This window comes from Indicator indicator, chromosome 16 (genome assembly GCF_027791375.1).
Source record: "Indicator indicator isolate 239-I01 chromosome 16, UM_Iind_1.1, whole genome shotgun sequence".
NCBI classification, from domain to species: domain Eukaryota; kingdom Metazoa; phylum Chordata; class Aves; order Piciformes; family Indicatoridae; genus Indicator; species Indicator indicator.
The window spans coordinates 4,448,168-4,474,582 of NC_072025.1; the positions used below are offsets into that span (position 1 = coordinate 4,448,168).

Consider the following 26,415-nt stretch of genomic DNA (forward strand, 5'->3'; position numbering starts at 1 on the left):
TTCTCACGCATATGATGTGGTCCGTTTTAGTGACTCACAGGATACAAATGACCTGTGAAGGGAACATGTTTTTGTGGGCCTAAACCCACAGGATTTGCAAACTTTTGAGTTACTACCATTAGGTGTATGCCACTGAGCCATTAATTCTGCTGGCCCTGTGGGGTCTTCTTGCCTTCAGTTAGAGTTCATGCTGGCATTTGGATGGAAAGGCAGCACTGGAGTGCTATGGTTCAGACCCCTGCTTGCTGTAAGGCCCCTTTCATGAGTTTTTAGCTTCCCCCACCCCATCCGTTATGGAGCGCTCCCCATCCTGTTGTAATTTTGATGTGGATCCCTGCATACGGTTTGCTGGAAGCTGTCACAATGACAATTATATTTACCTGTATGGTAGAATTTAAATCAGAAAAGGATTCCTGTGTTTTGCACCTGGGAACACATAATCAGTGTTATGAAGCTCAGACTGGGCACCACCTGGCTTGAGAGCAGCACTGTGGAGAGGGACGTGGGGGTCTTGGTGGGCAAAAGGCTCAGCATGAGTGAACAGTATGCTGCAGTGTCAAAGGCAACAGGATGCTGAGTTGCATTAATAAGGGTATCACAAGCAGAGATAAAGATGTCATTCTCCCACTCCAGTCAGTGCTGGTCAGGCTGCACCTTGAGTACTGTGTACAGTTTTGGTCCCTGCTGGGGAACGTGGACAGGCTGGAAAAAGTCCAAAGAAGGGAGACTTCTTTTTTACAAAGAGTCCTATGGTAAAGACAAGTGGTGATGGGGACAAGTTGCTATGGGGGAGATTTGGACTGGATGCCAGGAAAAAAATTTTCACCATTTGAATTATTAAACATTGGAATAAACTCCCAAGGGAGATGGTGGATTCCCCTACATCAGACAGTTTCAAGGCCCAGCTTGACAGGATGCTAGGCCAGCTCACATTTAAACTATATTCTTACCCTGAAAGGTTGGACTAGACGGTCCTTGAGGTCCTTTTCAACCTGGTATTCTATGAGTCTATGGATCCTCTGGACTGTTGCATTGGGATTTGTTTGTATGTTTCTGCTGTGTGACAAACTAAATGCTGTGTCCTGTATTGAGTACAGAGGCCTTTGGGTTGCTTGGTACTTGTTTTAAATGCCACCTTCGTGTTACTGCTGTAATTCTGCAGCTGTGCTCTTGGAGGTCATCTTTGGTAGCTATTTTGTTCTTGAGACTTTTCAACAGGGAAGGGCAGCCCTGATGTATGCGGTGCGCATGGAAGGCTGTTTTGGGGCGATGTGTGGGAGGGTGTTTTTGAAGTGGAAAGGAAAAGTATTTAGACTGCTGGGATCCCAATCTTCTTCTAGGGGCCTGGAGTGTTCAGCAGTGTTTGCTGGCTAAGGCCTGTTGCTGTAAGAAGTCCCAGGTGTTAATGCTTGTCTGTATTCACATGCTGCTTTACTGTTGCTTGCAGACCATTGTTGCTATTAACAAGGATCCAGAAGCTCCAATTTTCCAAGTGGCAGACTTCGGACTAGTGGCAGACTTATTTCAGGTAAGTCTAAATGTGATGCACTGAATGAACTGTTTCAGAGGTCCAATAGCTTACATAATGTGATCTAGTAAGTGTTGAAGATGTCTGAGGGTGTTTGCTTTAGAACGCACATGAAGGTATATTCGTTGTTAAAGAACATGCATTAAGATGCTCACGATTCAAAGCCTGCACATAGAAGCATTCATGGGGGTTGAGGCAGGTAGGCTGCCTTTATTCTGGTTCCCTGAATATGACCCATTTCAAGCAGTAACTGCAGGTAGATGCTTACATGTATTTTTAAGCTTCATGAAGTATGAGAATACAGAGTTGGCACGAGGAGTTGTTGTTTTTGCTGGGCTTGCTGCCTCACTGAGACTCATGAAGAGCTGGCAGCTTTCTGGGAACATGTTGCTGTGTGTGCCAGCCCACACCCAAATGCATGGGGCTCACGTGCCACCTCTGTGCCTGGCCACACACATGACTGGCAGGAGCTTGTAGCAGCTCTGTACAAAGGCCTGGTCAGAAGCTCTGCCAGCACTTAATGCCACTCCTGAACTAATGCCCACTGCCTCAGTGGTGGGCACAGGCCTTTGCGTAAGCCCAAGACTAAGTCACATTCTGAAGAAACACCATGTAGACAATTTCCTTAATAAATTTTGTACGAATGCATTATTTCCACCTAATGGAAATGTAGCTCTCTTAAATAATTAAGAGGCTTTATTCAGCAGGAGAGAAGTGGGGAGTGCTGTGAGCTGCGGTGACTCACAGCCCCTGGAGTGGTGGGCTGGGCATGAGGGGTGGGAGTGTAACTGGGTGGGGGATGGGTGCCACAGATGGTCAGTTTGCGGGTTCAGAGGAGACAGCACACACTACCCTCTGCACTGGCTGTTTGCAGGCGGTGCCAGAGATGACGGAGCTTCTGAAGAAGAAGTGAGCAACAGTGATGGACCCTCCACTACAGTTGGGGTAGGGGGTGAGGAATAAGGGCAAATAAAGGATTGTACTGGAGAGAGGCAGGGTCAGCGTGGTGTTGTGGTTCTCTTGGTGGGCAAATAGGATGTCACATGGGTGGGGAAAAAGGTAAGGTAGGGAACAGAAAGCAGGCAGGAGGCAGCATGTTTGTCACTGTTTATTCTTATTCTTGCTTCCCTCCCAGCCACACTCAGCACCTGGGTGGGGTCAAGCCAGGGCACCAGGCTAGGCCCAAGCTGTCCAGCAGCTCTGTCCCACCCCTGGGCACTGTGCATCTTTGCTGACCCTGGACTGATGGAAGGACCATGGCTCCCCAGGACACTGTTGGGCTGGCCCTATGCTGGTGTTAGGTGTCTGTCCCTCCAGGTACTGTGAGTCCATGTTGGCCTTAGACTGCTGGAAAGTCCATTTTGCCCTACAGGACACTAGGTTCCAGCTGTGCTGGAGCTAGTGGCTGGTCTGTCATGCTGCTAGTGGACAGAGGCAATGATGGCCAGTCCCTGGCTGGTGGCCACTGCAAGAGATGCCATGGATTGCTTCCAGAACTGGCACCGTTTCCTGTGGCAACCTCATGACCCAGCTCAGTGAGTTATATGCATGTCCCCCTACTGTGTCGCTAAGCCTCAGGAACCTGGCCCAGCCGTGGCTCTGGGGGCCCCACTGCCCCATACTTCTCATCAATCATTGGGCCACCCTGGGGGCAGTCAATGAGTGGCTTGAGCTGGAAGACATCAAGGTTCTCCTGGTTCCTGTGGTTGTAGATGCTGAGCCGAGGGCCCAGGTTTGGGCTGGCCCCCACAGGACTGGGCAGCTTCAGATTCACAGGATCCAACCCCTTCTGTGCCAGGCAGGCTTCTTCTGAGAGGGATGACAGTAACTCCTGTACCATGGTCTGGGCCACCCGCTGCTGGGTGGGTGCACGGTCAGCCCGTGGGCCAGCGCCAGTCTCCACAGTGTCAGCACAGGCTGTGCTGCAGTCCGGGGAGGAGCCCAGAGTCTGGCTGCTCTCGCTGCAGGCCTGAGTGCCTGAGCTGACGGTCGAGCGTGAGGCGCTGCCTGACGTAATGCTGGCAGATGTCCCAGTGCTGCCCAGGCGCAGTGGCACCTCCACAGTGAAGAGGTCAGAAGAGATATTGGGGCGGTGGACGTCAATGGCAGCAGTGGTCACCACGCAGATGGCCTCAGGGACACCACTGTCTGCAGGGAACAGAGCACAGGGAGGGCTGGGTCAGTGGGAGGGACACCTCTTGTACTTTTTTCACTCTAGAGCTCATTTGTACCTATGGGTAATGGCCACCCCCTCCCTCCCTTAGACATAGGCACTCGAGGTTCATCTGCACTGAAAGCTATATACCCACACACAGACAATGGGCATGTAAATACCATTTACCTCCAGCTGTGTGGCCCTAGTACAGAAAAGAGCTAGAGGAAGAGAAAATGGAATCACAGGTGTCTATGTATTAATGTAGACACACACCACTTCTACTGGAAGAGATGAATAGTGTGTTCTCTGTGTGTGTGGGAAGAAAGAAGGTGTATCAAGTGGCATACCTAGATGGAATATATCTATACATAAACATACACCCTCGAGGTGGAACTTCTGTGTTAGTTTGTATTCACTGCCCCTTGTTCTGGCATGGGGCACCAGTGAAAGGAGACTTCATGATGGAATCCTGCCAGGAAAAAGACATTGACTTCTGCCCAGGGATCAGCAGCCTATGCTGGTGGAGATACCCATTCCCCACAGAGCTCTGCATGTTTCCTTGCATGCAGAATCACAGAATATCTACTTAAGGAGATGTATAGATTATATACCCATATATAAAATACTAGGTACCTATATAAGTATTTACACACTAACACTTAGAGCTTATACTATTAACATGTAACACAGATTAAAGAGATGAGCATACAAACACCATTCACTCTCATACCTGCTTTTTACATTACAGTTCATTCTCTGTTCTTAAATACTCACACATGCATATATGCTTTTTTTTCCCCTCTCTGTGTCTGTATGGGGAATCAAGGGATATAAAACATTATAGCTATACATTATACAGAGATACATCGATAGTGGATGGAATACATATCATATACAGCCATCTACAGGTACTCACACACACCTTTATAGATATTACATAGTAAATGTAAGAAAAAAAAAATATATATACACACACACACTTTCTCTCCCACATCCATCTATGTCTTTATATATGTTTCTGTATTCCCACAGGGGGAGAGCCATGTTACATTACACCTGTATGCATACACAAATACTTTATGCATCTGTAAGTATATACAGTCATACAGACACACTTTTTAATACACATATATGTGTGTCTTTGTATATGCACCTATACACAGAGACACTCCTTTCTGTATCTTTATATACTTACGTACACACACAGAGACTTTTTATATATAAATATTTACAGCCATCTATATGGATATAGATATATAATGCATTATATTTACACACACAATTCATATTGCATAGTACACATACAATCACCTTCCTGGGCCTTTACAGATAAAGAAAATACACACACACGTGTATATATATGTGTGTGTATATATATACACACACATATATATAAAAAAACATGAATAGAAGACATTATACCCATATATACACATAATACATGTAAAATATGTATGTATGCAGACACATACACATGTGAAAAAAGTATCTTCAATAAGCACATATCTATCTTCCCATGTGTATCACTGTAGGTGTGCATCTGCAGGGATACACGTGCATCATACATTTACTTACAACACACTTCTGTTCTTATGTTCCAGATACATCTCTATATGTATGCATTTATCTCCCATCTGTCTATGTGTATATGGAATATATAATGTCAATAATAGATACACAGCTTTAGAGACCATCTCTTAAACACCTTCATCACTTTACATATACCTTTATGTACTTTAATATATTTAATATATGTATTTAGATAAAATTGCAATGTGTATATATATATACAGACAGCCCTTCTTTATGTAAATCTTCATCTACAATGGGATGTATGTATGTTTGGAGATACAGATCTATGCTACGTTATGCGCATATGTACCAACGTATGTAGCTATTTGTACTCCTGTTCCCGATACATGTGTGTGTGTATCTGGGTTTATGTGTGTAAATGTGGGCTGTACATATCTAATACATGCATTTATATCCATACACCTATATATGCACACCTTCGGCTGTATATACACATATATATTCTTAAAGTCATCTATCTTAATACTTGCTATATATAGTGATGTAGAGATGGGCTATAAGCCTACAGTACATGAGATGTGCTTACACACATACAGAGTCCTCCTCTACATTGCATGTCCTGCATATGCAGACACACAAGAGTTTTTTTTTCCTACACAGTCAAGCCTGAGGGGGATGCCTAGAGAGGGATTTATCTGCATAAAACTACATACATTTTAAAAATGCACCTGTAGAATGCTCTGTTCCTAAGGAGGATGCATGTGTGATGTCCCAGCCTCCTTTACCACACCAGTCTTAAGCACACCAGTGCAGCCCGCTTCCTCGTCTGGCCCGTGCCCCAGCAACCAGCGCTGGGCTGTGCAGAGCGCTGCATGCCAGCAGGACAAGGATGCCTGCTGGGGACATCCATTTGATGCCTGACCTCAGGTCACAGACCACGCCTGCCTGAGGCTTTCTACCAACCAGTCTGAAAGGCTCCCAGCATGGTGCTGGGCTGAGCTAACTCCCCAATTCTTACTTAGCTTGCCCACACTGTTCAGTCTCGGGTTCATGTGAACCACTCTGCAGCCCGGACAGCCCAGCTCAGGGGAATTAACCTCTCCTAGCTCTCCAAACTATCAGGAGTGCCTTCAGCTGTAGCAAACTTTGGGTGCTTTCACCCTTGAGAGAATTACTATACAAACCATGGAGTGAACCAAGAGATGCCACAGGGGCCTACATCATTGTGCACCTGGGTTACAGCACATGGTGCAGTGCAGAAGTGCCACTCACATGCAAATTTCCAAGCAAAACTTACCACTGCTAGGCTCATTGTAGTATCGACTGATGTAATTGTTCATGTCGTCCTCTGCAAGAACAAAAAGGCAGCCTTTAGAAGACCATTGATTTGATGAGATGGTTGAAACTCCACCCTATGAAAGGCTCTCCTCTGCCATGTATGCCCAGAACATCACCTGTGTAGTTTTAGGCCAGAAGTCCAGGTGTGAGTTGGTGACACACTACACACACTCCCACTGCCAACCCTGTGGCTGTAGCCAAAATAGGGATTACTCCTCATTGCACCAGCCTGGGACTGAGCCACTCTGGGTCCCAAAGAAAACATGCTCTGTGATCTGTCCAGAGACTGATGCAGGGCTGACCACCTCCCCTCATCCAGAATGAATACAGAAAGTTAGGTTGTTGCATGTACCAAACACTTATGTAATATAGAGCAGAGTGTTAACATTACTTGATCTGTTTTGTACAAGTCATGGCGTAGTCATGCACTAGTAGCACAAACAAGAGGTACACCTGAACTTCAGTAACGGCAAGCTGAAAATGAAGACTTGACCAAGGAGAAGCAGTAGCTCTATTACTTATGCAGATTTCAGATGCTGCAGATGACAGTGGGATCTCTCCTGTAACCTGCCTGCAAAGCAGAACATCTTACAGACACCAATAAGGGAAACAACAAACTCTTCCTGTGGTGATTCTGAGCAGAAAGCAAATACTGCTGCTAAGAAAAAAGTATTGGCGATCCAGGAAGAATTCCAGGCTCAGAAGCAACCTGACCTGCCCAGTCTGCACTGTATGGTATGCTCTAAAAGCATTCTCTCCTTTTAAGTGCTCTTTTTGATACCGTGTTTCAGAAAACCATGCTCATCCCTTTGAGCCAGATTTCCTTCATCCCCCTGGGTCTCTGTGGCTACAGCCTTGCCTCTTCACAGCACATTGCGGTTTGCAGGTGAAAGAAACAGATGTTTTCTGGAGAACACTTTCTCCACACAACAAGACCCAAACCACTAAGCACTCTGTACCCGAAATAGCTGCACTCATAAGAAGACAATCTAACCTGACACTGAAAGGCAACATGGTTGTTTTCCTGGTTTCATTGGATCTTAAAAGCTTTTTTGGCCCTTGTTGATCTTTAAATGCCTGCAGTCAGAGGTGTGCTTTGTGCTAATGTCTGGGTTTAAAAAGGAGGCCTCAGAGTAGCTCAAGGCAATGCTGCTGAATTAGGAGTACATTGCAAGGCTTTTCAGCTATCTGCTACAAATACACTTCATTTCAGTCATGCATAATTTACACTTTAAATGCCACCAAACCTGCCAGCACATAGATACAGGCTCCTGCTGCAGTCAGAAAATACCAGTGTGTCTGTTTCTGGTAATGCTCTTTCAGGCTATTTCACTTCCAGTCTCATTCTTAAGCAGAGAAATGAGGAAAAGTGAACTGCAGTTTGCCTGGGGAAGGACATGTTCTGCACATGGGAGTCACCCCTCCTTAACACCTGGCAAAAGCACAGAGCCACACTCCATGCAGTGATGAGGAATAGGGGCTCTCATTGAAGTCTGCCCCACGTGCCAAGCTGCTTTGCAAAGACAGAAAACATGGAAAAGTATTAATCTGCTTTACACGTCTATGGCAAGGCTCAATCAAGCCTTCGCTAGGATCTGCGTTCACTTCCCTGGACACCTGCCTGTCAACTAGCAGGATGTACTGGGGTACCAACTGCAAACCCGTTTAGCAAAGCTGTAAAACACTGCTCTCTGCATCTGCAAAAGCCAAAGCCAGGCACCCTAACAGGAAATCTATAAATACATGTGTGTGGAAATACAAAATAACTTTTAAAAAACTTGAATAGCTTCTTATGAATAAAACCAAATAAAGACTAGTGGAATAGCAGCAGAATAAATATTTTGCCAACAAAGTTTCTGAATTGTTACCTTATAGCAAGCTGACAGTTAACAAACTCATAGTCAAATGGGAGTCTCAGCTGTTTTAGGCATCAAAAGCTATGAACAATTCGAGTTATCTCCCATCAGATCTGGACTGCTAAAAGGCTGGAGCTTTTGAAAATATCACAAATACACACCTGAAAGCAACTGTTAGTGCATACCAAAGAGATACAGCAATGCAAGGTCCAGTATTGCACAATACAGAACAGTGCCAGAGTACTTCGTGGTGGTTTTCAGGGAGATGGAGCCCTCACTGCTCAGGGTGTGCAGTCAGGTGGGATCAGAGCATAGCTGCACTTCTAGCTGGTGGCACACAGGGAGCGAGCCTGGCAGAGCAGTTCGCACACAAGGGGGCAACTGCTGATACTGTTTCTACACAGTATGTTCTGCTGCCAGTGCATTTTAGTTTCAGCTCCAGAAAGGGAGCTGTCTGAAGAAAAAATTCATTCTTCATAGCTTCCCTGTTTTCTAAAAACATTTTTCTTTTCTCATTGCTGCCACCTTCATTTTCCCATCTCTTCAAATACACAGCAATGTTACCTATACTTCCTTTTCCAGGAAAGAATCAGTTTGTAAGTCCTTGGCCATAATGACATCCAAATGGTATTTACTGGCACTGAATAGAACTGGCAGCACGTAGAAAGAAAAAGCATTTCTCTCATTTTCTCTGGAAATGGTAATCTTAGGAAAATGTCTATGGAGAGTGAGTAGGATCCTGGCTAGATGCACTGGAGGAGTCCTAGAACCATTTTGGTTGAAAAAGAGCTTTAACATCAGAGCCCGACCATTAACCCAGCACTGCCAAGTTCATCACTAAACTATGTCGCTCAGCACCGCATACACTCATAATAAAAGCCTTTGCCCTCAGGAAATGTGACAAATCTGGTGATGAAAATCCAATAGCTGTGAGGTGAGGAAGTAGAATGGGAACAGTGAGGCAGCTCTTCCTCACGTAAAAACCCATTCTAAGCTGTGGCAAACAAGAACGGTCCTACCATCTTCTCTGGAAATGGAGAGCAATGGGAAGCAGGAAGATGCGCAGCAGCACTGTGGAGGACTTCAGATGAGAAGGGTTTGCTCGGCAGGGAAAGGACTGAGTAGAAACAGGTGATTCTCTGTGGTCCACAAGCATTATTTGTTCAAGTAACACAGGCTGTGCCAAAAAAGCATTGGCATGACAAAATGAGACTCCTGGAACCTCTTCACCTCCTTGTAGAACACAGCAACTATGTAACTGTACGAGCAGCAGAGTAAGATGGGACCGCAGAGAGTGGGACTGACTCCAACTTGGTTAGGACTTTCACGAGACGAAAGGAAAGATGGTGTTAGGAAGGTTGCTCAGGCTCCTCTCTATCTTGTATGAAACCAACCAGCCTTCCCTTACACTGTAACCAGCCACTTCTGTGAGGCTGTGAGTGCAGTGACGTCAAGTCAGGGAGGGGAAAGAAGTCCTGTGTCTTACCCTGCTCCGCAGATCTCTGCTATTGGGAAAGAGTGCAGTAAGGATCTGAGCCACTGGATTTTGTCTGATCAAAAAGTTTTCAATGTTCTTTCCCTGCAAGGCTCAGAACACAGGCTAAAATGGTTCAGGGAGTAATAAACTCTTCAGAGCACAGTCCCATATAATCTCATCTGACCCAAGAGACAATGTTGTAATCTTTCTCCTGGCCCTATAAAAAACTAATAAATTTGGTGAAACACATAAATGACATTCCACCCAAGGCAGATCACTATTCGAGTTCTATAAACCCTCAACAGTGACCTTTAATGGTTTCATCAATGAGTTGAGTGAGAGTCCGCAGCCCCCCTGCACACAAGAAATACCATTTACACATCTTCTAGGCTAAAGGCCTCAACAAAAGGGATTTCTTTTGAAATATTTTATTATTAAAGTATTTTACTTCATATTTTTATTGCCATTAATTGTACTGCTTTCTGTCTCTCAAAGCTGAATTTTCTGAATTGGAAGGTTTCTTCTGCTGTGTAGCCTTCCACTGAGGAAATGAGTCCTCAGAGTAATGTCTTAGCCTGACCCTCCTCCAGAGAGCAATCTTTACTAGGAGGTTTTCGAAGAAGCAGATCTTTCATCTCCATCACTGCTATCTGACACCAGCATCTTCTCCTTCAAGTACCACTTAGAAGCATTTGGGAAAGACAAGTAGCATAAAATACACTTTGCAATAAAACCTACTAAGGTACATTCCGAGCTGGAGGATTTTCAAGGCACAAGTTACAAGATAAAATTATTGTCCCCTAAACACTTCTAGAAATAAGGTAAGAGCTATGGTGCTCTGACAATAGTAACACTGCCACAACCTGACCTTGCCTACAGAGAACACAGCTCTAGTATAACACTGGAGTGCAACAAGAAAGGAAAGCAGAAAGCCCACAAGAAAGGACATGTGTAGGTGTTTCTGAAAGCCCACAGGCAATTCACAAAGGAAAATTCCCAGTGAAGCTGTAACCTTCCCAAGGAGTTTTCTCCTGCAGACTGCCATGCAGTTTCTGGCATTCAAGATATGCCTGACCTTGGCTATCTGAACTTCATCATTACCAAATTCTCAGCCGGGCCAAACCTCCTCTTCTCAGCAGTCCACTCAGTATAGCTCAGTGCTCACTTGTACAGTTCTTTATTGTGGCACATGCCTGCTCCCTGTCTCTGTGGTCTAGTTCACCTGTGGTCTTGTGCAAGACGACCTGAGCAGAGCTTTCCCCCACCTTTGCTTTGCTCTCCCTCTAGCAGCATGAAAAGTTTTTGCCAACAGGAAACAAACAGCAAGGCACTTTCCAAGACATCTCCTTTCATTTTCAAATGAAAGCAAACTTCCACTGAGTTTGCACTGCAGTACTCACACCCCTCCACTCACAGGTATCCTATCTCTGCAGAGGCTGGGTGGATGCCTGAGCACATGAATAATCCACCTTGAAAAGAACTGTCAAAGTTAGCTTACACAGAAAACAGAGCAACAGACTCAGCCTTGTTCCAAGTAAGAAAACAACCTGAGATGGAAGTCGTGCAGAAGGAAATCCTGGGATACGGAACAGACTCCATTATCAGCAAAATTGGTGGGACAGAAAAATTGGGTCAGAAAGCCAAAATCTAACTGACAACAGAGTAGCTTTGGCCCTTGTTGTGTCATACCATGCTGCAAGAGCATTGTGTGCTGAGCTGAGCACAGCTAAGCAGCAAGACATCTGTGTCAGCATGGCTGGTGGCTTTGGCTAGAGGATAGCCTGGAAGACTTCTCAATACTCTTTCCAACCTTTTTCTGTGTAAAGAACGGATCAGGAGATCTACATCTGAGTTGGCTGGTTACAGTCAGCCTGAAGTAAATAGAGAACCTGGTTCTGTCTCTGTGAAACTCATTTGTTTAGTGTAGGAAAAAAAAAAAATTTTGAGAAAGAAGAAAATTCCCACCAAAACATAATTTGCTGAGTAAACATCAGGGAAAGAGAGGAATAATGTAGCCAAAAAGGATTCAAGAACAAATTGCTATGAACTAGCAATGAGTAACTAGACTGGGAATTAGGAAAAGAGTTCTAATAATACAGGAAAGTGAGATGTGGGAACAGTATTACAATGGCAGCAGAGGGTAACATTCATCACTGTTCTCACATGGAGCACAATCTGTTTATGAAAGAGTTTCTTATGCAAGGGGCTGCATGCTTGGACAGTGGAAAATATTCCAGTTCTGTGTTCCTTTACCTGTCAGCAGTGCCTTCACACTTATTCATGATGGGAGAAAACTTCAACCTCAGATGCATGACTATGCTTACCACTTCTGGAAGTGAAAAGTTTCTACCTCACCAATTTGGTGAATATGAAACACGAGAACCTAACTCCACTAACTACACACATATTTATCTAAGTGCGGCTTAAGGTTTATTTTCTCTGATTCCTGCTTGAATGATGAGTGCACAGAGAACCACAAAGCCTGAAAGAGGCACCTACAGAGCAGCCAAATCCTCACTCATCCATGGAGTTTCCACGGAGTTTAACCAGGAAGTAGAGTGCATTTAAGTTATAACCATTTCCAGGAGCGGGCTTCAAAGTAGATACATTTCAACATTTGAAAATAACCATAAACTATTTTTTATCTATTGTTCTGCAGCAACAGGGCTCTCTTAGAGCACTAACAGATGATCACCAAAGGAACTGGCTTAGAGTTTAAAAGTGTTCAACCAGCTCAGACTGCCTTGCAAGGAACAACTGACAAAATCCTTTCCAGTGCCCTGCTTTGCCTTCTCAGGCAGCTTATGAATAATTTTAAGGGAAGCCCTCTGAAGCTCCAATTTTCTTCACATTCCCCTCCCAACATCCTACTTTCTTCACTTACAAAACAATAGGTACCTATGGTGAGAGCAAGCTTTACTTTTCTCCAAACATGATCATAAATTTCAGCAGTCCTCCAAAGCAAACGACTTACTACTAACCCCATAAAAATGCAATACGAAGTAACAGAGCTGGGATCTGGTTCTTGCTCAAAGGAATAAAAGGGTGGCATATCAATCTTAAAATTATGGCAGTATTATAGAATTTCAAAACCTGAAATGATATATGCAGGAAAATGAAGAATTTCCACTAGGGACTGTAATCCATATATTATGGGAGAGATTAAAGAATAATAAATTTTGGAAGGAAGTATTAATGGCTGTGAGGGGCACTGTGAGCCTGCCATTCCCTGAAGCCTGGAACTTTGTGTACTAAATACTAAAAATGATTTGTGCAGGAGCAGAAAACATTGGAAGTTATTCTGACTGCAACCAGTTACATACTGTATGAGGTAAGAATTCAGCAAGAGAAAAAAAATCTTTTATAATTTAGAGATGAAGAGATAGGGTAGTATTTGCCATTATGTCAAATGGTAATCATCTGTGGGAAGAAGAAAGGAGATGACAGCACTCAGGATATTTCCCTTGCTCTTAGAGAAGGGCTGACCACAATGGTCCTGAAAATCATTAGCGATGCTGCTGTGCATTCACATGCAAAAGCTTTCACCCCAAGCTCTTTACAAACTAAAACAGAGAAGCTAAGTGAAGTGCTCACAGTGCAGCAAATGCCACAGCTTTGCCCTGTGTTTATAGTTCCCAGAGTCCTGCCCTTCCCCCTTCAGTCCATCATTTTTCCTGCTGTTGATAACAGTACCCTTTGACTTGCATGCTGAAGCCTGTTTTAACTTTCATGTTTGTCTGCTCTAGAGATTATTTTTTTGGCAAGACAAATAAAACCTCCATTCAAATAAAGTTAAGGTGAAAATTTTCCTGCTTCTCAGCCAAATTAATTAGAAAATACTATATATCCTTACATTTTCCACAGAGTTACTCCTGCTACGTTAGGAGGTCTCCTGCTGAAAGCTCCCAAATCAGCGAGCACACAGAGTCTTCTGGTCTGGGCCACTGTATGTGTCTCTACAGAAACCCCTTGGGATGCTGTGTCTACCATGTGATGATGGGGTTACCTACCTGACTTTACTAATGTTGTAGGAAATGGTTGCACAAAATTAAGTGAAAATACCAGAGTACCAGCTACAGCTGCCCCTGAGGAGCTCTAACTTATGTGCTATCCCATAAAACTCCCAGGTAGGGAAACGGGCAAAAAGTCTCAATGCTTTCTTATTCCATAACCTCTCTGTGGTATTCTGCACTGAATGTTTCCATTGTTCAATATAAGACCAGGGGAATAAGATTAGTTGGAGATGGAGTATCCCATTTTCTTATGCAGTATGTTCTGTAAGCCAACTCAAGCTTGCTGGTTTGGCAGAATTCAGGGCTCTCCAAACACAGGGATTTTTTTTGAAGGTTGACAAAATTAAATTTGGCCCAAACACATTTCATGCCATACCCTACCCTCAGGTGTTATATGTAGGGCTATTGTTCTGCCAGAGCACAAAAGAACAGCACATAAGAGCCTGCTTTGCCTAGCAGCTGGATTGTGGCTTCAAACCATAGCTATTCTTTAACAATATTAGCAACCCAGTCCCTTATTTCTCTTCCAACTAGTCAGTGGAATAACAGACAACTGCAGATATTGTTCAAAGCTCACAAATGCCACATGGCACACAGAATGATTAACTGCAGTCATCAATCTGGACTCTTTAAGGAGGCAAAATGCAGCTTAGAGAAAATGGAAGCAAAGCAATTCCTAATGTAGTCTGACACAGACTGTAACTTGCAAAACATAGCCCTTGACCCAGAAGTCAGGAGTTAAAACACTGGTGGCTTTTGCACTTCCAGGCAGAGCAAGTGGTGTGGAAAGCCCTGAAGAAACCATAACCAGTGTAACCACAGCACACGAGAAGCGGGAGGATACAGAAGGGAAACGTCTCTACGATCTGCTCTACAGAGCCATGTCTCATGAGTGTATCACGTGCCTGAGCAGATGGGGAGATGGGAGATCCTACACCAGCCAGATACACCCCTTCCATGCTGTGCAAATGGAGGTACCTTCAGCTGGTGACATGCTCTTTCTCCATCCAACATGCCAAAGTCAGGTTTTGCTGATACCAGTCAGAATAGCCATGGTGTAGATGACAAAATGCCAGTGGCATACCGAATGGTGAAAGCTCCTGCAGCAACAGCCAGCCTATTACTGGAAGGGCAAGCTGGTGCTGGGAGAGCTTGGAGAAGAAAGACTCAGTTGAAGTGGCGAGGGACAAGAGCCAGGCAGGGCTAGCTCATGATCTTTCTTCCCAAGGGGTAACTGCCTTCTCAAGCTATTAGTGGAGGTTTTTAGTCCTGTAGCTTACATAGAAGCAATCTCTAAACCAGCATTGGAAGGCCCTGTTAGTTTACTAATTCTTTCCTTTGCAAAATAATCCAGGAAGTAACATGAAAAATCCTCTGCCCCAACTGACTGTTACCTGAATTGTGAGCTAAAGCATTATTCCTGGGTTTGTGGTTTCTCAAGCAATCTTACTTGGGCCCCTTGTCAGTGGTCCACCATGATAGGAGACTACCACAGATGGGCATCTCCTGCTTTAAGATCACAAAAATTTTTTTCTGTCCTGTCTCATTCAACACTGAAGGACATCACTTTAGCTTCTGAAGACAAGTACTTTCCTACAAAGGCTTTGTATGTAATATATCATACAATGCACACAAAAATATTTCCTCTGGTATTTTTAGATGACTTCTGGGAATCAGAAATTAATTCTATGCAGTCAGTACAAATGTTTAAATAACTGCACCTTACCTGACATGAAAAGTCACACGTTTTCAGTGAAAAGCGTGAATCTCTCTAATAGTGGAGCCTAGCTGAAAGCAGAAATCAGTCTTGACGATTATATATCTACTTTGTTGCATGAAGAGAGGCACGAATAATGAATAATTGTGTTAATCTAGATGTTGGAATGAATACCTTGGACAGAAGAATTTTCAGATGGATCTCCATAGCACTGAAATTTCAGCAAGCCTCCTTATAATGCGCACAATGATTTCTAGTTCCAAATGTAACCCTCAAGGAACACATACATAAATTATAATATATCCATTGGGGAAACCTCTGAAATACTACAAAAAAGGGGGAAATGCATTTTAGGGGGCAATCTGCTCAACTGTCTGCTTTTAAATACAATTTCAAATCAGGAATAATTAATGTCTGAACTGTGGTTAGAGGAAAAACAAAAACAATTGCTACATGCTTTTATTGCTGTGTAGAGAATGGAAAAGATTGCTTGAAAATGTCTGGTGAGCCTTTTCTCTTAAACCTTTTGATTAAAGTACTTCTGTGCCTTCAATCCTAAGGAATTTGACCAAAACAAAGACAGCATACAAACCTCTAAGTCGGATATATACACTCACTGTTCATCTACTAAAATCATCAGTCTAAGATGTCCATGGAAGATTAACATCCCACTAAGGTAGAAAGTGTTGTCTTCTCTGTGGTATTCCATTAAATGCTGTGAGATTAGGATGCATTCTGCACTCCATTGTAAGGGCTGGGTGAATCATACATCTCTTCCAAAAATACTTCTGGTCTAGCACTTGTGTGATAAAAATGGATCCAAGTAAACATAATTGTTGACATTCCTCTGAACCACACACCTGCCCAACAGACAGTTCACAGACAACAGACTGCTCTTCATTATAGTCAAGTGGCACTTAGACATTTGAGCAGGAGCTGCCTACACAGTGCATTGCTCCCTTTCTGGCACCAGAGCTGCCATGTCCAAGCACAGCTGGACTGTCCAGCACTAGCAGTTTTGAGCCATCAGGTGAGAGCATCTCTGTGCAAGGCAAGCTCCATAGCTGATGTGCAGATCCTTGCTAAACCACAGAAATGCAAGTGGCCAAGGACCAAAACTGTTTTATGGTGTTTTCAGTTTCCCTGCTTTTACTTCTGAGTGATGACCCTTTTGCCAATTCTGATTTGGCTGCTGCTTCTTTAGTGTCTGGTGGAACTAATCATGAGGACACAGGGAAGGTCCATCATAGTCATTTTCTTCCTTAGTCATTATATTGGCTCTGCTCAGAATTCGTTTGCAAATGGAACAGCTCCTGCCACTCTGAAGCAGTTACAACCTCTTTGCAAAAAAGGGCAAATGCAGTCTCCTGGGAAAGTAACTGATTCACTGCTGAAGTGAAGCGATTTAGTGAGTTCAGTAACTCCATGTAAGGGATCAGCTGTGCACTGGCAGCTGTTGGGTAGCAACACACAGGTAGCACTCACCTCGTGAAGGCTGCAACTCAGTGATGTTGTCAGTGGTGTCATCATCTGAATCATCAGTTGCTACCACCTTGTATCTGTTGCTGCTCTGTTTGTTCAGTACATGTGGGACCTGCAGTGCAGCCTCTCTCTCTGCAGCCAGGTCCAAATCCTGCTGGGCAAGGTGGGCCCTCAGCTGCCTGATTTCAAACTAGAGAGAAAACCATTATATATTAATGTCAAATAAGTACAGCCAGAGGTCTATACTCCATAGTTCATTTTATCTATATTCTACAGCATTTATTTTATCACTAGACCACCACAAATTGACAGCACACACAATGTGGCTGAATTGGGATGTGAGTCCAAGCTGCTGATGCTCTCCCAGAGTCAATACGAGCCAGACTACTGCTCACACGATCTAAAAATAATGAGTGCCTTGTGCTAGTCTTCTATTTTGTATATGCCTGCATCCTGAAGATATGATTTTAGACAACTTGTAACAGATCTAAGGTGCCAAATTACATGAAATCTTTAGAAAAGGCTACTCTTAACAGGCATTTAGGGATTTCGGTTCATGACAAACATCCCTAACCTGCTAGACTTTGTGATGAGGATTTCTGTGGGGTAAAGTTCTCTAAGCTGCACTCAGAATGATTCTCCCTCACTAACTGGGCAAGGGACACCACAGTCCTCTTCCAGCTTGAAGTCTTCTGTATTCAGGTGTCTGCAGAAAACCCTGGGGAAGGTTGCCACTTCCCAGTCATTCCCCTGAAACACAGAAGCCACACAGCAGCTAATGACTTCCTGCAACGAGGAGGGCATTTGCCTCATAACTGGTGCTAAGCAGACACCTGACAAAAAGACAAAAGCTACCAGATAAAATCTGATTGATGGAAACAGCGTATTTCTCCTGTGCTTGACAGCCACAGGTCTTTCACAAAGCAAGAAGGAAAGTAATTTTCTGGATAGGTTGCAGAGAGCCTTTAAACCCTTATATAAGCACTATGAAATCCCACTGTCTTTCCCCTCTTCCATCCAGCACAGCTATGAGGCGGCATGGCAGAGATGAATTTTTTTAAACTCTTTTTAACATCAGTAATACAGCAGTGACCAAGTCAGGTCTGATTATAAAGAGTCTGAGAGGGAAAAGCAAATGAGGCAAGCACCAGGCTAAGGCATTTAAAATTTAACATTGCTGGGCCTCCCACAGTTGGAGGCCTGAAAACCTATCAGAGAGCATGATGCTACAGCAAGACACACTGCACGTCACACTGCATTTACAGTGATGGAATTAGCACCTTGGTGCTTGAAAACTGGTATGGAACAGCATGTAGGTTAAAGGAATCTGGTTCTGGCTCTTGCTACTCAGATGCTGACTCCAGATTGCTTTGCTGTCAGCTATTGGAATCTGCCAGGAGACCTGGTTTGTTCCACTGTGGTCCACAAATCCCAGGCACCCTGCAGAGCACCAGCAGTTCCTCCATGCTGTGTAAGCAACCAGAGGGGAAACAAGACAGAGTTTCTGCAGATTTTAGAAAGAAAAAAAGAGGAAAGAATAAGAGATTCCAGTTTGCCACATCTGGAGACTATCTGCTTTCCAGAGCATAAGGGAAGGAACTACAATAGCTGGACTCAAAGACTCAAATCTTGAGAGCAAAAGGGCAGTTTAAGCTTTCCAGATCATAATCAAACCACCTAATACCAGGACCTCACAAAGCACATAGCTTTTTCTCTGTCTTGAAATCAGTGGACAGAGGTTTGGCATCTGCAGACAGCCAGCTCCAAGAAACACTCACTGATTTTAACCAGAGGTCCTCTGGCAGTGGCAGACAGAGAGGAGCAAGGTAGCATCAGCAAATGTCAACATACAGTCCTGCTCCAGTGAAATCCTTTTCCTTCAGTGAAACCTCCACAGCTGACCTCAGAGAGTGGGGTTTGCGTTCACTAGCTAGGATGATGTAGCACATTGGTAGTGCCAACTCTTCTCCCAATCATTCCTAGGCCTTCTGAGGTTTATGATGCCCATTGCCACACCAGAGCTGCCAGTGCCAATGTGTCATGTGCTATGACAGGACTGTCTGGAGTTCAACTTTATAACACAGAGTTTCAGATTTTATCCTTGACTTGGGAAGAAAATAAATAAATCTCCAAATCTCTTACATTTCACCTTGAAAGGGAGAAAGATATTCTTTCAGAAACTCCCTTGGTTTAAAGAAATGCACTGAAGCAGAATAGGAAAAAAATAAATGGCAAAATTCTAAAATAAAAAAAAAAATTACTTAGCCATATCTACTTGCCTAGATCAAACTAAAAGGCAGTAAAAATAAGGCATCATTACTGTTTTTCTACATTTCATCCTTCAAAAACATTCTTGTGTGTCAGAAAAATAAATATTTCCACTAAAATGCTCAGTTCTGGCCTAGAGGCAGGATGAGATTTATTTTTTCATGGAAGAGAAAAAAAATGGCAGTATTTCATAAAACAAATAGACAGAACTACCTAAATGTCAGCTCAGCAATGACACCCAATTTAACCAGCATCAGCATTTACAAAGATTGAGTGAACTTTGTAATAATCAAAGATTGAGAGGAACCACTGCATATCACATATGTGGAAAAGGAAGCACATTAGGTGATCTTTCTTGCCACAGTGAACCTACAGAAAAAAAGAAGGGACGAGACCAGTCTTTCTGATGCCCACTTACATCTTCCAATTGATAAAGTGTTTTCAAATATCCACAGATTATTGTCAATCTTTAAAATTTCCCAGTCACCATCCAGTTTTTAATAGATGAGTTCATACATTTTATCAATACTGCTCTGCCAACAAGCTATGAACCACTCAGCCTGGCACGCTGGACTGAGAAGCAGTCTGCAGCCTTTGCTGAGATCACCACGCTGGACACTTTGTCCAAACAACTCTTTCTTTCCTATTTATATGGATGTAAATTCCCATCTTGGTGGAATTCTGACCACACAGCCAGCATAAGAAACAAATCCACAGAGAAAATAACTCCCACGATTATTCAGGTGAACGCCAGTGCCTCTCTGGTGATGTCAAAAGCAGAAGGAGCTTTGCTGCCATCTGATGTTTGAAAGAAAGACAGACATGCTTGTTCCTACAGCATCAGGGGAAGCACCTGCTTAGGAGGGAGAGCACACAAACGTCACAGTCTAGCAAAACCTGAAATCTACACATGGTATCTTGGCTCGTGCAGGACTTTTCTCATCTCCTGCCTGAGGCTGAGAAGTGGATGGAGGACTTACAACTTTTTAAGTGCTGTGTGAACCCCTTTATTGCTAGGTGCAAACACAACCCACATGCTTATTTTCAGGCCTTAACGCTGAGCTAGTTCAGCTGGTCTAAAATCCAGAACTGAACATGAGACTGTGAAGAGCAGATATGAGGATGGAATTTCTAGGCACAGCACAGAGCACTGGACTTCAACATCATGTGTAAAGTGACCAACAGAACACAAAGATACCCAAAGACAACAGCAGAAACCGATGTTGCCTACAAACCCAAGCAGCTGCAGCTGGTTAGCACAGGCTCTTCCCTTCTGCTTTACCATGACCTCAGATGATCAGCTTCCAGGTCCCATTCATGTTTGTCCTGAAGTGTATGTAGTCATTAAAGCATTGGAAAACTGTTGTGTGTGCAACTGTCATTTTTTATTGGCAGAGAAGAGAGAATTCATTGTAACAGCAGTGTTTGTCTCACTCCCACATTCACTGACAGAGATGCAGACCATAACTCTGTTACACAGACCGTAAGACAGAGCCAAAACCCAACCTAATATACTGCTTCCAAATGCAAACTCAAACTCTCTAAGTCTCTAGCATGTAAAAAAGGAGTAGGATGGAAACACCCCCACCATTTATAATTGGATTTATTTAAGAAAATTTAAGGACATTCAATAAAATAACTGGGAAAAGTTAAATAAGAATCATATTTTTGCTCACAAAAGCCATCCATCTACTCAGGAGACCAGTTCAATATTAAACGCTTCCAAGTGCTCCTTAAAAATTATCCCAAGGTATTGTAGAGACAGGGATACACTTTAAGCCACTAAAAGCAACCCACTCTAAAAAAGAAAACAACTTAGGTCTAAGACAAGTAGGTGTTCCTTACAGGCATAATTCAATGAGAGACTGCATGTGCAAATGATGTTGTAGGTGCTTCTATCAATTGAACATCACATAGAACAGAAGCCCCAGACAGTTCTAATATGTAAAAGAGCTAATGAGATTGCTCCCCCTGCATGTCACGCAGTCCAGGGCAGGTTAAGCAAATCATGAAAAGCTATAAAATAGAACAGTCTTTTAAAGTAAAAATTCTAGGCCAAGTTACACATGAAATTTCTATGTGCAGCAGGAGCTGATGTAGCTTTTTGGACACAGACCTGAGCCTCTCTAATATGGAGTACTGCGGGAAAGCGGGACTGAGAAAAATCATGCCTCATGTTTTAAGGTACACCATCCCTCCCTTCAGCCTGTAAGAAATGATGTGTATTATGCATATCATGAGGGTAAAAAGAGGCATGTAAACTTAAACACATCCTTTGATTTGTTTAAATTAAGACTTACTCATATGCATCAGCTCTCTGTTAAGAACCTTGTAAACCCCACAGAGAGCCAGTGGGTAAACAATGCTGTTGTGTGGAAGGTAACTTGGTTTACCTTAGTTTCCTTGATCATAACATCTCCTGATTTCAAGATTAATTATAAACTGAGCACTGGTTCACTTGAGACTGCTGCTGACATCATTTAGTAGGACACTTACGATATTATCTTTGATTACATATCCTTTGGTAGCTTCTGCTATGTTCCTTTACCAGTAAGTTCCTAACATTCCACAATAGAAAAAAAACGTACTTTAAAACTTCATAGAATTATAGCTGAAAGGGGCCTGTGAGGGTCATCTAGTACAAAACCCTGCTTAAAGCAAGTCCATTAGCTCAGTTTGCTAAAAGCCTGTCCTCTCAAGCTTTGAGTATCTCCAAGGTGTATATACACAGGAGGAGTGAGAAGTCCATGTGCAGTCAAGGGGTTATGATCTGGTGGCAGTTACAGAGAGGTGGTGGCACAGCTCACAGGACTGCAATGTGGTTATGCATGGCTATGTCCTTTTTAGGAAGGAAAGGTCAACAAAGCAAGGTGGTGGCTTTGCTCTCTAGAGGGAGCAATTAGAATGTATTGAGTTCTATTCGGGGGTGGATGAAGGACGAGTTGAAAGTCTGTGGGTGCAAATTAAGGGGCAGGCTCGCATGACAGATACTGTTGTGGGTGTTTATTACAGACCACCTGATCAGGACGAAGAAGTTGATGGGCCTTCTACATATAGCTGATGGCAGCTGACAGCAGCCTCATAATCACAGGCCCTGCTTCTCATGGGGGATTTTAACTACCCAGATATTTGCTGGCAGGCCTACTCAGCCAGCCATCCACAGTCCAGGAAGTTTCTCCAGTGCATTGATGATAACTTCCTGATGCAAATGGTGGATGAACCAAGTAGGAAAGGAGTGCTCCTGGACTTGATACTGACTAACAAGGAGGGTCTGGCTGAAGCAGTGAAGATTGAGGGCAGCCTTAGCTGTAGTAATCATGAGATGGTGGAGTTCAGGATCTTGTGTGGTAGGAACAGAATCCTGTAAGCAGGATTACAACCTGGGACTTCAGCAGGGCCAACTTTGGCCTTTTCAAGCAATTTCTAGGGGAAATCTCATGGGTCAGGTGCTAGAAGGCAAAGGGACCCATGATGGTTAATATTCAAGAACTGCTTCTTCCAAGCTCAAGATCAGAGCATTTCAACAAGTAGGAAATTGAGAAAGGGAGTCAGGAGACCTGAATGGTTAAGTAGGGAACTTTTGAGCAAATTCAAGTGGAAGAAGAGAGTCTATACATCATGGAAGGAGGGGCTGGCCACTTGGGAGGAGTGTAAGACTGCTGTCAGAGGATGCAGGCAGGCAACTAGGAAAGCTAAGGCCTCCTTGGAATTAAGCCTTGCAATGGAGGTCAAGGACAACAGAAAGGGCTTCTTCAAATACATTGCAGGAAAAACTAGAGGATGGATGAGGTGGGTGCCTTGGTCACAGAAGATAAAAAGAAGACAGAGTTACTGAATGCCTTCTTTGTCTCCAAGTTGAGGCATAGAAAGTTCCATGTAAACACGAGGGAAAGTTTTTTCACTGTGAGGGTGGCAGAACACTGGAAGAGGCTGCCCAGGAGGGTTGTGGAGTCTCTCACTCTCCTCTAGAGATATTCAAAACCCGCCTGGATGCGCTCCTGTGTGATCTGGTATAGGTGATCCTTCTCTGGCAGGGAGGTTGGACTGGATGATCTTTTGAGGTCCCTTCCAATTTGAGGTCCCACATTCTGTGATATACCACAACCTTCCTGGCAATCTGCCCTGGTGCCTGACAAATCTCCTACCGAAAATGTTTGCTCTTATATTTAATAGGAATATTGCACATTACAAGCTTGTTTACTGACACTGTTCACCTCCCATGAGGGAGTTGAAGACAGCAATAAGGGTGTAATACATGTAACTAATGTGAAAATACTCTTACTACCAAGAAAAAGGGAGATATCTTGTGAGTAACTAGATTGTCAGGCATGAAGAGAAAGTTAATTGATGGTAAATTTAAGCTTACTTACTGTTTTCCAAGTTTGTTACGTATCCTCCTGTAGCACAAACCTAGCAATATTTTGACTGGAAAAAACCTAGAAAGAACTCTGGGGCACACCTGTGCACTTCCTCACTTGAAGAACACATTAGGTGATTATTTATAAGCAGGTAAACCAGCAAGAGAATCCATCTCAGTTTACATGCCTGGTTTTACAAATCCTGCCACCCATTGTTTGATATTTTACAACATGCACATCAGACTCAGAAAGGGGACTTAGCAGCGAATCACATAGTACTTTCCTTTAATGGTTTAGCAGCAGAGTATGACTGACAGTTTCAGAGAGATCAATGAACATTTTAGCCAGAAGCTTACTGGTATCTAATGCAGGAGCAATTACTCTGCTGCTCAGTTCTATTAGTGCTGTCTGTACAAAATGCCCTGCCCTAAAACTCATCTTCCACTGGGATACAATCCAATGTTTATTTCCATTAGCTTAGCCATTGTTGGCAACAATAAAAATCAGGACACAGTTGCAAACTAATGATTTATGGGCAGAATGAAACACAGGATGACCTTGGCTGCCTTCCACTCACCAAGAAAATGACTGGTAGTTAGAAATAAATTAAAATGATTGCAAAAGGATAACATAAGTTATTTCTCCGATAGGTAATTTTACCAGCTAAATAGCCCTGTCATTAAACTAGCAGCTGTTGTGCAAATTATATTCCAAGATAAAAGAAAAATTAGGACTTCCATAGTTGTTGCAGCTTTGAGAATGATAAAAATCCCAATTCTATAGAAGCTGATGGAAAAAGAGTTCTTGTGATATGGCTGAATACTTACTCTTGGCTAGATAGTACTGAGCTGAATGACTCTTATAGAAGTTAAGCAGAAATAGAAGTTCCTTTGTAGGTGATTCCAAAGGGGAAAAAGGCAACCTGCCCTGACTGGAATTTAATGTTGTTAAAGAAACTTTGTTTTGTAGTTAAGTTACTCAGATAAAACAATACCATCAGCAATATGTTCCACTCATATTTTTGATAGTAACTGCAGTGAGACTTTTTTAGCTATACCCATTTTTAGAAATCCCCACACCTGTGATGGTTCACATTTCTCATGTTTTGGGAGGTCCTGTACATCTATTTCAGTATTTTCTACCTTGAGTACCCCCATGCTCTACTCCCATTTAGTGACTTCTTCCTTGGCCAAAGGAGAATAAATAAAACAACAAACTATTTAAACAGTTTCAGTGGGTGCTACAGAGAACAAAGCAGTGGTCCACACAACTATAGTTTATAAAATATATTCTGGTTTTCAGATGTATGTCTGGCCAAAAATCAACATCTGGAAAGAGTTTTCATGTTTGCAGAAGTACGTCTCCAATGTCATTCAGGAATGGAAATGTACTTTATAGTTGTGATACCCTATTCACTGGCCAAGAAAATATACAACTGACAAACAGAATTCAAAAAGCAAGATGAAGGGAGGCTGCATCCTTGCTTGCTTTTATTTTTGTAAAGCAGGAACTCCATTTCTGCCTATCAAGTCTTAAGCACCAGCTTCAAAACAGGAAGGCACAGGACCTCTCAAGAGACCTGGCCATTGATTATTTTGGTTTAAATCCTGAACAAAACAGGGTAATTTTCACACACATCCCCCAATTCCTCTTCAGAAATCATGAGCATTTTGTCTAGAAGCTTTCAAAATAATCTCATCAGCAGAAGATACCAGGCCTTGAGAAATTCAACCCAACTGCCTTGCAAGTGGTGAAACTGTAAGAAACTGAACACATGATCTCAGAAAAGCAAAATCTTCCTCATAGGAACATTTTCAGCACTATCCCTATTTATTAAATAAATGCAAAGCATCAGTGTGGTCACAAAGCCTCAGGGTAAACAGTATCCACTGCTGGAATGTAGGCATTGGAATGGTGGCTTGCCCATTCTTTTCACTTGGGCTGGCACTGGTGAGCCCCTGCATGTACATGAGGAAGGAGGTGCTGCTCCCAGCTATCCCATCTGCCTGCTCCAGAGGTGGCACCACACAGACAAGGCAAACTGGAATCCCTCTCTACCAGTGCTCCAGATTTAAGAGCAGCCAGACTACTGTAGGCAAACCTTCACTCGAAACCATAGACATCCAACATGCACAACTCCATCAATGAGCAATACTTTAAAAAGCTCAGGAAAGATGATCCAATGAAAAAGCAAAAACCTGACAGAATTTTAGACATTAAATACCATTAGGGGACATTTTCCCCACCAGATACTATACACAATGTTAATGTATTTTATTGCTGACAACTTACTCTTGACTGAAATATGAAGCTAATAATTTACAAAGGCAGGATGCCTTACTTGTGTCAATGTCTTATGTTGCTAACTGTAGCAAATTAGTACATTTACCTCTTATTATACAGCTGAGACACTGGTTTGGCAGGAATTCAGGACAGTAAAATAAGAGGGATTATTATGCTGCCATTTTTCTATAGTCCATATTTTCCATAGCTGATGACACTTGAAAGCCACGAGAGAACCTGTTCTGTTTCTCTGTTTTCAGAAGGATTTACTCATCTACGAATGGAGTATTTCTTTGTGTTTGATGTACAGCTATGCTGTAACCCTTAGAAGCTCAAAATGGGGCTACTCCACTCAGATATTTTGCTAGTCAGGCCTGCAGAGCAGTACATGGATCAGAATGGAGTGC

At 43.1% G+C, this 26,415-nt stretch overlaps 2 protein-coding genes across 3 annotated transcripts in view; one reads left to right on the plus strand and one right to left on the minus strand.

Annotated features, from left to right (window-relative positions):
* The window catches only part of ETFA (electron transfer flavoprotein subunit alpha), a 34,215-nt gene extending 31,700 nt beyond the window's left edge, over positions 1 to 2,515 (plus strand). For both annotated transcript variants that reach the window (XM_054387796.1, XM_054387797.1), the window contains 2 exons: positions 1,448 to 1,528; positions 2,403 to 2,515. In XM_054387796.1, coding sequence (XP_054243771.1) covers positions 1,448 to 1,528; positions 2,403 to 2,441 — 120 coding nt within the window. In that variant the 3' untranslated portion in view covers positions 2,442 to 2,515. The remainder of the gene's footprint in view (positions 1 to 1,447; positions 1,529 to 2,402) is intronic.
* A 580-nt stretch (positions 2,516 to 3,095) lies between these two features.
* The window catches only part of TMEM266 (transmembrane protein 266), a 59,485-nt gene continuing 36,165 nt past the window's right edge, over positions 3,096 to 26,415 (minus strand). Inside the window, exons 8-10 of the mRNA XM_054387795.1 lie at positions 17,103 to 17,289; positions 6,514 to 6,564; positions 3,096 to 3,676 (exon numbers count right to left, since the gene is read on the minus strand). Coding sequence (XP_054243770.1) covers positions 3,096 to 3,676; positions 6,514 to 6,564; positions 17,103 to 17,289 — 819 coding nt within the window. The remainder of the gene's footprint in view (positions 3,677 to 6,513; positions 6,565 to 17,102; positions 17,290 to 26,415) is intronic.